General features: G+C 35.9%; 1 protein-coding gene across 1 annotated transcript; it reads left to right on the forward strand.

Annotated features, from left to right (window-relative positions):
* Positions 1 to 3381: 3381 nt before the first annotated feature.
* On the forward strand, positions 3382 to 4587 carry LOC149267495 (putative gamma-glutamylcyclotransferase At3g02910). Its single transcript, XM_089398979.1, has one exon. The coding sequence runs from the start codon at positions 3566 to 3568 to the stop codon at positions 4265 to 4267; it is 702 nt and encodes a 233-aa protein (XP_089255105.1). The 5' UTR covers positions 3382 to 3565; the 3' UTR covers positions 4268 to 4587.
* Positions 4588 to 11196: the final 6609 nt, after the last annotated feature.

Below are 11196 nucleotides of genomic sequence, written 5' to 3' on the forward strand. Positions count from 1 at the left end.
ATTGTTTATTTATATGATTATTTAATTTTTGTCTTTTTGTTTTGGTTGACATTAGTGAAAAATATTTTTATTATGTTTTGAGGACGTGACATACTTTTTAATTGTTTATTTATATGATTATTTATTTTTGTCTTTTTGTTTTGGTTGACATTAGTGAAAATTATTTTTATTATTTTTTGAGGATGTGACATACTTACACATGTCCCTTATACTGGATTGTAAAATGAGCCTCTCCACCATTTTTAATTATTTATTTATATGGTTATCTAATTTTTGGTTTTTTTTTGTTGACATTAGCTAAAATTATTTTTATTATTTTTTGAGGACGTGACATACTTACACATGTCCCTCATATTGGATTGTAGAATGAGCCTCTCGGCTCAATGAGTCTCTCCACCATTTTTAATTATTTATTTATATGGTTATTTAATTTTTGTTTTTTTGTTTTGGTTGACATTAGTTGAAATTAATTTTATTATTTTTTGAGGACGTGGCATACTTACACATGTTCCTCATACTGGATTGTAGAACCTCTCAGCTCAATGAGTCTCTCCACCATTTTTAATTATTTATTTATATGGTTATTTATTTTTTGTTTTTCTGTTTTGGTTGACATTAGCGAAAATTATTTTTATTATTTTTTGAGGATGTGACATACTTACACATGTCCCACATGTCCCTCATACTGGATTGTAGAATGAGTCTCGACTCAATGAGCCTCTCCACCATTTTTAATTATTTATTTATATGGTTATCTAATTTTTGTCTTTTTGTTTTGGTTGACATTAGCTAAAATTATTTTTATTATTTTTTAGGGACGTGACATACTTACACATGTCCCTCGTACTGGATTGTAGAACGACCAATTTTAATTATTTATTTATATGGTTATTTAATTTTTGTTTTTTTTGTTTTGGTTGACATTAACTGAAATTATTTTTATTATTTTTTGAGGACGTGACATACTTACACTCCCTTATAGTGGATTGTAGAATGAGCCTCTTGGTTCAATGAGTCTCTCCACCATTTTTAATTATTTATTTATATGGTCATTTAATTTTTGTTTTTCTGTTTTGATTGACATTAGCGAAGATTATTTTATTATTTTCTGAGGACGTGATATATTTACACATGTCCCTCATATTGGATTGTAGAATGAGTCTCTCGGCTCAAAAATCACATTATTTAACCCACTACCAATACAAACCCAATACATCTTCCCAATAGAAAAACCCTTATTTTCACTAGATATTGTAGGCATCCATTTTTTCATTAACATTTTTTATGCTACATTATATTTTTTCCATTAACTTTGAACTCCATTTTTTAAAACTCTCAATATAAAAACCTTTTACCCCATAATATATGCTCAATCTTTTATGTCATTTTTTCCTCAATATATATCCCTCAATATGAACAAGTGGTATAGTATTGGTCTAATGAAACCCAGGAAATCCAACCCAACACTTTGTTTTCTAAAAAATATCATCATTTTTTAAGTAAAACACCTTCAAGCAAAATGTGTCATTCCAAATTCCTTTACAGAGTTACCTTTTCATGGTCGAAAAAATAGGAAAGTAAACCCAAGTTCATATCTCCTCACCCTTTAGGTGAGGATGGAAAGAAAAATATGCCATTCCAAATTCCCTTAGAGAGTTACCTTTACATGGTTGAAAAGATAGGAAAATAAATATAAGTTCATATCTCCTCACCCTTTAGGGGTGGGGATTGACACACTTATATCTTATATTTTATGATTTAAATCATATTTCTTGTTTTAAGGCAGTAGTGTAAAGAGGTGACTTTTTTACTTTTTCTCGGCATATTTTTCTGTCCATTCTCCTTAAAATCTTGTCACAAATTGAAAAAAAATATATGATTTTCAATTGTCGAATTTATATACTTTAATTACCTTAACAATTTTCTAAGATTTAGAATCTATTTTTATAATTAAAAAACAATTTAAATAAAAAAAATTGGAATATGGCAAAATTCCAAAAAAAATAAAGAAAGAAATTACTTCATTACAATACATGATTTATATGTTTTGCAGTTTTTGGCCATAACCCAATGATTTTTTTGGTTATTTAAATATTATATGTTTTGAAGTTTTTCACGGAATTTAACTAATTTTTTTTTTTTCTTCTAAATCATGAATGTTATTGTTTAAAATCTATTTTTGAGTGTATATATATGAACTCAACACCCTAAAAAAAATTTAGAACATTCAAATTGTGGAGAGTTCACAATTAAATTTGTGGTTCCAACATATCCCTATTGTGGAGAGTTCACAACTAAACTTGTGATTCCAACATATCCCTATGAGATTATGAGCAAATTAGATGGGAAAATAAGTCGGATACCTCCAAAACTTATATTGAAAAAGAAAAAGAAAAAAGCACTTGTAAAAAAAATGTAGTCTAACCACGCTTCAAATTTACCAGAAAATCATGGAATTCCAACAAAATTTTGATAAAATCCTGCAATTTTTTTTTTAAATCCACATTACAGTCAAACTTCAAGATTTTGGGTCCCTTGAGGGTTCACATAAAAAATACGATTCAAACACTCCTACAGCTAGATTTTTTGAAAAAAAAAAAAATTGCCAAATTCCAACCATATTTAGCCATACAATCAACAATTTTTTTTTTTTCTAAATCCACATTACAATTGTCAAACTTCAAGATTTTTGGTGGCTCAGTTGTTCACCATCAAAAATAGGATTCAAGCACTCTTACCCCTAAATTTTTTGAAAAAAAAAATTCCAAATTCCAACCATATTTAGCCATACGATTGGCTCGCTCATCAAAATTATAAGGGAGTTGTCTTTAGTGCTACTTTTTGGACTTAGGGAGTTGTCTTTAGTGCGACTTTTTGGATTTTCTTGCAATGGAATCCATCAGAAAAATTTGAGGTGAATCTTAATTTATGTTCTATTATACAAAAATTACCCATCAAACTTGTGATTTCAATAAAATATTACTAAAAACAACTTAAATCATAAATACATATTTCCTTACCCCAAAAACAAGCAATCGCCTACCCAGCGAACCCTGATATGAAGCTAGCATTAAATGCAATTTTCCATCCTTTCTACCTAAGATGACATCATACATTTCCCATCTTTTCTGCTTGCTCTGAGAGTATACATCAAATTAATAAAAGTGTAGGTTACACGTGAATGGCTGGGAAGAGTCCACTTGTCAAAGTCGGTGTACAAAGTAGTGGTAGGGTAGGTAAGCTAGAACCCTATCGGCATTTAAGAAAAAAACTAAAAGACATTGCAGTTACGAGTGGTGGAGACGTGAACAAAGTACAGATTTGATGCAGAAGGATGATGGGTTACGGAATTGATGGCCTCACATAAATAGCATCTCGTGGTTGAAATTCACCGTACATGTTCTGTTTTCTTTTTATTTTATTTTATTTGCGTGATAATTGTATGAGTGTCCAAAATTGTCAATCGATGGCATACAGAGCCTTATTCTTCCTCTGCATCTTGAAATTTATTTATACCCGCTGGGCATCATCTGCAGCAAGAGCCAATTGAGGCGTTCACAGGATAATGCCAGATTGCCAAATGAGCTGCAACAACATCATGGAGATGGGGCGCGCAGAGGAGGAGAAATCGATCAAGAAAACTGGTAATCTGCCCCTCGACAGGAATGGTTATGGCGTTTGTGCCCAGAAATGTGCAGAAGAGAAAGCGATGGTGTTCGTTTACGGGACATTGAAGAGAGGGTTTGGAAACCACTGGCTGGTGGAGGATTTGATTGCAGGCGGGCACGCGGAATTTATTGGAATCGGGAGAACGGAAGTGAGGTATCCGCTGGTGTGCGGGCCGTATCAGGTGCCCTTCCTCCTCTATTTGGACGGCTTCGGAGAACATGTTATCGGAGAAGTGTATGCCATTGATGCCCATGCTCTCCAGCGCTTCGACGAGCTTGAAGGCACCACGAAAGGGCACTACGTCAGGCGCCCCATTCGCCTCCGCCTCCTCAAAATGGCGGCAGCGGCGGTGGAGGGGAAGGATGTGTTGGAAAGCCAGGCGTACTTCGCGGCCAATAGCTACACTCCCAAAATGTGGATGAAAACTCGCCACAACTGTCTCTCCACATATTCCGCGGAGGAGACCAAGAATTATGTGCGCCGAAAGGACAGGCCTCCACATCTTTCTTTTCTGGATCACATCAATATTTTCCTCTCACAACAATCCACCCATCCATCTCCTCCTATTCCTGCTGCAGAGATCACGGTCGGCCATTAATGATTCATGGTTTGTTCAGTTCAGAGACAACCAATTTCTTCATTGCAGAGACAAGTCCCAATAGTTACTGTTCTGATAATCAGATTCAATACAAAGTGCTTGATGTCACTCTGTTTTCCTGTAATAGGCAAGCTATTTGTAAGTAGTTAACATTTTTTGTTTGCTATACAGTTACAAGATGAGACAATGGGAAATGCCATTGTTGGATGGGTGAAGTTTCTTTCTGTTCACAATTTGTTATAGGGTTTTGTGCGCTGGCCGAAGGGTTTATGTTCCATTCTTCTATAAAACTCTCTCAGTCGAAATCTTTTCTATGGCTCTATCAATTCTGTACTTGGGATGATTTGGGTCGAATTTTTTAATTATTTTAATATCTGGGATGATAATAATTTTATATTTCTGGTTTTAATTGACATTAATCTCTGATCATTAAATGATCCTATATAGGTATGATTTCCATGAAAATTTCGGTATACGAACATTAATGTTTGAAAATTCCACAAGTTTAATTCGAATAATTTCCGTTTCCAATCTTTAATCAAAAGATACTGAAATATGCATAATTAAGAGTAGAATCCGACCCGCAACAAATTTTCCTTGATGTACAAAAGAATAGTGGTGGAAATTTGTAAATTTTTAATTTTCTCCAAAAAAAGAGTTTATTGTTATAATTTTTTTTTAGTTATTTCGTTAAATGGTTTTGAAAGTTAAAGAATTTTTTTTTCGGTGGTTCATGGGTATCTTTGGTCATTAGGTAGCTGCTATGTCCATAGTAATAGTAATTCTGGGCAGATGACCCCGAAGGGTATTTTTGGTCATTGAGTAGCGCTTACGTCCACAGTAGTAATTATGGGCAGATCGACCCCGAAGGGTATCTTTGGTCATTGAGTGCCCCGACCCTGAAGGGTATCTTTGGTCATTGAGTGCCCCTATGTCCACAGTACCAAAGGGTATCTTTGGTCATTGAGTAGCTATCTTTGGTCATTGAGTAGCCCCTACGTCCACAATAATTCTGGGCAGATCAACCCTGAAGTGGGATCACATCCCCTCGGCCTATTTACTGACCTAACCCCAAGGGCTTTCCGGTAGAATCGACCTTGTGACCTCCCGTATGGCGAGGCACTGCACTGCTTTGACCGATTGAGCTAACTCTTGGGGCTAAGTTTGTTTTATTTTATTTATTTATTATAAAATAATTATGATCTAATTTTAATTAGAGATTATTGTTGACTCCTTAGAAGTGAAGGTTGGAAAGTTTACTATAAGCTTGAAAATAATTGTAAGTTGACTATTTTTGGGTTTAGAGTAAAAAAGTTCTTTTAGATATTTTCACCCCTCGAGAATCACCCCTGTTATTTTATATGAGTGTGAAGTTTGGGGTTGCAGCATATCTAAAAAATCATGGAGAAAGATTGAAATGATCCAAAAGAAATTTATAACCTACAATCTCAAAATCAAAGGAAATACTCCCTACCTTATTCTCTCTATTGAAGCTAGTCTCTCCCCCATTAAAACATGGTTATGTTTAGGTATTTGATGAACAAGAAAAAGTTGTACAACACCAAGCTTCATCTAATTAAATCAACAAAATTATAATAATCTCAAAACACTTCTTTTATTTTTTTATCATAAAAATAAAATATTAAATGACTTTATTTTTTAAAATCACAACCGTCATTTCAATTTATTATATAAATTACAATTTCTATTATTAAAATATAAACTGATGTTATTAAATACATATATATATATATATATATATGTAAAAAGATTTTACAAGAGTATCTATATAAGCTATATTTTCAGAAGTTAAAAAATAAAAATATACATGTAATTTAGAAATTATTGCTCATCTTTTTTAAAAATAAAACCAAATTTTCCCCGAAATAAATATATCCAGAGAGTTCACAAAAGTAACTATATTCACAAAAGTAATTAATTTTTTTGGATTTGTCTTTAGTGGTGCCCGAATCAGGTGGAAATTTTTGAAAAAATTGAGGTGAAATCTTAATTTGTCTTATTTACACTTGTTTTTTATTCAACACCCTGAAAAAACCCTAGGGCACTTGGATTGTGCAGGTGTTACCTATCAAACTTGTGATTTCAATAAATTCCTACTGGATTTTGAAGATTTTTTTCAGAGAGAAAAAGCATAATTGTATTATATTGAGACTATATAATGATTCCAGATAGTACAAATAACAAGCTTTTAGAAGCTGGGGAGGTCTTAACCTGTAACAAAAAACTAGAGGATGTGACCCTCCATGAGGGAATAAAACGATCTGAGCAGAAACACATCACATAAAACAAATGCAAGTTTATATGATCCATATGCGGATTCAGATATGAACCCATGATACCAGAGATAGTTGAAACCTTTATATACCATACAAGTACGATGATAGAAACAAGAAGGGAGATACAAAAAGAGGAATAAAAGCAGATCTGGAGATGACCAAAAGTGACTAAGCGCCAGGGAATGAGAAATCCTGAATGATAAAGGATTTCTCATCCAATATTACCTTCATGGACCAGGTACCTGTTTCTAAATGAATACCTTGCTTTGACAGACTGTCCGCTTGCTGGTTTAGATCTCTGTAGATGTGTTGAATGGAGCATTCTTTCACTAGTCCCCAGTAAAACATGATCCTGTCCATCCAACCTGTAAGGTGTGAGCTCCTGATATGGCATTTTCCCTTGACATGATCAATCATAATTTTGGAATCCCCAAAAATTGAAATGGACTGTATATAAAAAAAAATGCAGAAAGCAAGAAGACCCGCTAGAGCCCTCGCCTCAGCCATGCTATTTGTGCCCTTTCCTCCATTCCATGATATAAGATATTGAAGATTCTCGTCCATTATAATATGAACCCCGCAACCACAAGAATTTTGTTGTGCGGCACCATCAAAAAATGCTCTAGGGGTCCTTGAGAGATAATCTTTCTGTACATTTCTGTTGACACTTTTCAATTTGGGTGGCTTTATCGGCACGGAATCATAGATGGTTATGATTTGTTGTAAGATATCCTTGAGAGGCACTTTCATTTCTTTGAAAATTATGTTGTTCCTCCACTTCCATGCACACCATAAGACAATGATAATTATAGATCTCCATGACTCTCTCTGCCCACTCCACCACTCAAAAGCTGCGTGCGTAGAAGCATGAGAAACAATAGGGAAACCATATAAAAATGCGAGATCGTGCCATATTTTCTGAAAAGATTGGCATTGGAAGAACATATGATAGTTGGTTTCCTCGGCTGATTCACACATTAAGCATTTGCTCGGCCCATGCCACTTTCTTTTTTTTAGATTTTCCCAGGACAGATTTTTATTGTGGAACACCAACCAAGAGAAGAGTATTAATTTGGGAGAGCATCCTGTTTTCCAGAAAACTGATGGAAACATAGGACCAGAGTTCATGGTCTTTTGTCCAATCATATCTTTATAAATGTCCTTTACACACACCTGAGAATTTGCTTTTGGTGCCTTCCATATAAGGTAATCTTCCGGCCTGGACTTATGAAAACCGCAGCTTCTCAAAACATCCCTGACAGTGTTCCATTGCCTTGCCAGGAACTCTGACATACCTAGTTCAATGGCTTCCTTCCAGAGAGGAAGTGGACCTTGCCATGCTTGTATGAGCTTATCCCATGTAAAAAAACCTTTTGTATGGAAAAGATTAAAAGCCTTTCGGGAATGTTTATACTTTCTCGCCCGCACATGATGGGATCTATACCAATAAGGATTCTGCTGCCAGATTGTAAGCTCCAATTCAGATTCTTTAGGAAATATTGCTCTATTTTGCGAAAACTGAGCCATATAGCTGACCCATACTTGGCTCCGATCCTTCCTATTCTGAACCAGTGTTCCATGTCTTTGCCTTTCATATATTTCTTTTTTATAGTAAAGCTCCAAGGCCCTTCCCCGAAAATTCCTCTCCACAGTGATTTGCACAGGAGTGCTTTCCCGAAAGTTCTCAAATCCAATAATCCCCATCCTCCTGAGATCTTCGGCATTGAGATCTTCTCCAAGCTAGTAAGATGATATTTTCTCTGTTCAAATTTGCCACCCCATATAAAATTTGCAGTTATCCTGTTCATTTTCTGGATTATACTTGCAGGAAGATAAAAAATGTGTGCCCAATATACGGCAAGTTGCGTTAAAACTGCTTGTGTTAGAACTATCCTTCTTGCCAATGATAGACACTTGTATTCCCAGGCAAATATCTTTTTATAGTATCTATCAATTAGCCATTGCCAATCCATTTTAGAGTAACCTTTAGCCTTTAGCTGAAAACCCAAATATTTAACACCATCCTTGATTGACCTCATCTCTACCCCAAACAGCCCAGAAATCCATATCACTGTTTCCATATTGACGTCATTGTGGAATAGGATAGATTTAGACTTGTTTATTTGTAATCCAGTAGCGCTTTGGAATCTATTTAGAATGTCATTGAGACATATCCACGAGAGCCTGCAAAGCATTGCAAAGATGAGCACATCGTCGACAAACAAATTGTGCGAGATGTAGTTGTTCCTGCAAATTTTCACCGGCCTGCACCTGTTTTCAGAGACTGCCCTATTAATATGAAGGCTTAAAGAGTTCATTGCAAGGATAAACAGAAGAGGAGAGAGGGGGCACCCTTGACGCAGCCCCCTTTCCGCTTGAAAAAAAGGAGAAGGAATCCCATTTATGATGACATCATCCATGATCCAACTTATGGCATTTGATTTCAGGCCGATCTTAGCTAATAAGCATCTAATAAACCCCCAATCTAAGCAATCATATGCTTTTTGTAAATCAATTTTGAGAATGGCAGCTTCTGATTTTTTTGAGAGCATAGTAAACAGGCTTTCTTGAGTATTTGCGACGGCATCCAAAATATTTCTTCCCTTTAAGAAAGCATGCTGATCCTTTGTTAGAAAACAGACTAAGGTCTCCTTTATCCTTTCCGCAATAATTTTTGTGATGATTTTGAACGTTATATTGCATAAGGAAATCGGCCTATAATCTTGAAAGGAGACCGCTTCCATTTTCTTTGGAATAAGAGCTATCTGAGTGGAAGTTGTAATTTGATGTATGCTGCCTGAGATTCTTGCTGCTTCAACCATCCTCAACAAATCTTGTTTGATGATATCAAAGAAATGAATGAAGAATTCTATTGTCCAGCCGTCCGGGCCAGGACATTTATCCTTCTTAAAAGCCTTCATAACCCCTAAAAGTTCTTCCTCTGTTATGGGCTGAAAGAGGCGTTCATTTTTTCCATCATCAAACATTTGTGGAACCAGATCAATACCCCATAAGATATCCTGAAATCTGCACTCATCCCTTCTTTTATATTGGTTTTTAAAATGCCTCACAACTTCCTTAGTGATTTCTTGTTGTGAGAAGAGGAAGCCCCCCCCGACCGTCACTGATTTTCCATATGGAATTTCTTTCACGCCTGGAGTTTGCAAACTTGTGGAAAAATTTTGTGTTCCTGTCACCTTCCTTGAGCCAGATCGCCCTGCTCTTGAGTCTCCAATAAGCTTCTTCCTGCTTCAGCAAGTGTTGTTTTTTCCTTTCAAGCTCTTTTATGCGACATCTCATGCTAAAAGGAAGTGAGTTAGCGTCCAGCGCTTTGGATATACAGTTCAATTCCTTCTGAATTTCTTTAAGGGCCAATCTGTCCACCTGTCTTTTTTTAATTTGCCATTCTTTTACTACCTTTCTTATAGAGGATAATTTGTCTCTGAAGGTCATAAACGGGGGTATCATATCTTTTGCAGATAATTCCTTCCATGTATTTGATATGACTTCATTGAAATCTGGCTCTTCCAACCATAATCTGTTAAATTTAAATGGATACCCACTCTTAAAGCCCTTATCCCTCCAGCCAAGATAAATCGGTCTATGGTCGGAAATGAAAACGTTCTCAATGGATGAGTAAGGCATGCCCATTTTATCAATAATGCTAATATGTACAATAAACCTATCAATCCTCTTTGCAATGTATGCCTTCTCTATTCTTCCATTGTCCCATGTAGGCATCATTTTGGATGGAATTATATCCACGAGATTCCTGTGCAAGAGTTCATACTTAATGCGATCAGCAAGCGGGTCTCTCTTCCTGCAATTTCCCCATCGTTCCTCTGAGCTTAGAGTTACATTGAGATCTCCTTTTTACCAAGCGCATGTCGAGGGGAGGGCGGCTTTTATCCTCCAGCAAAACCGAAACTAGCCGAAACGAGCCAAAGCAGGTAAAAAAAAACACCGAGAGAAAGAGCGGAAGAGAGAACAAACGATGAACCGCCAGCTTATGAGTGAAAAAAAACTCAACCCTGCGCCCGGGCGCTCAGGGGAGAAGGGGATAAACTGTCCAAAACTTTACTCCCCTACCACAGAACAAGATTTATAATGGCACGAGTCCAGTGGGAAGACGGAAAGAACGTGTCATCCTAAGGATTAGCATGAATGGTTCTAGACTCTGCTACTGATAGATGGCGATGGAATGAGACACTTCAGGTAGCGGACATGCATGGTCACTCAGATAAGGACAGCTTTCAACCGGGAAAAAAACGTGGCGGTGAAAGAAGGCAGATGCATAGGTCCCTGTAATACCTGCTTAGCATTGATAGGCTATGGAAAGGATGTGGCGACCTGGTTGGTTTCCTTCGGCTCGCATCCCCCTCGGCACCGCCCAGCTCCCTCCATATTTTCCATTGGATTTTGAAAATTAGACTAGAAAAACTCACCAAAAAAAAACTAAAAAAACAATTTAAAATAAATTTCTTGAAAATTAGAATCAAAATCTCAAAGAAGTTAAAAGATTAAAAGATTGAACAATAAAAAAATACCTGGAAGAAAAAGACAAATTCATAATCAATATAATGTCATAATATAATATCAAAGTAGAAAGCCAATCCGCATTACATAAACCCA

Source organism: Pinus tabuliformis, chromosome 6 (genome assembly GCF_031772625.1).
Source record: "Pinus tabuliformis cultivar Carrire ecotype Pingquan chromosome 6, CPIR1, whole genome shotgun sequence".
Lineage (NCBI taxonomy): Eukaryota > Viridiplantae > Streptophyta > Pinopsida > Pinales > Pinaceae > Pinus > Pinus tabuliformis.

What these genes read in the sequence shown, in the direction of transcription:
- LOC149267495 (XM_089398979.1), top strand. Translation starts at nt 3,566, where the DNA reads ATGCCAGATTGCCAAATGAGCTGCAACAACATCATGGAGATGGGGCGC.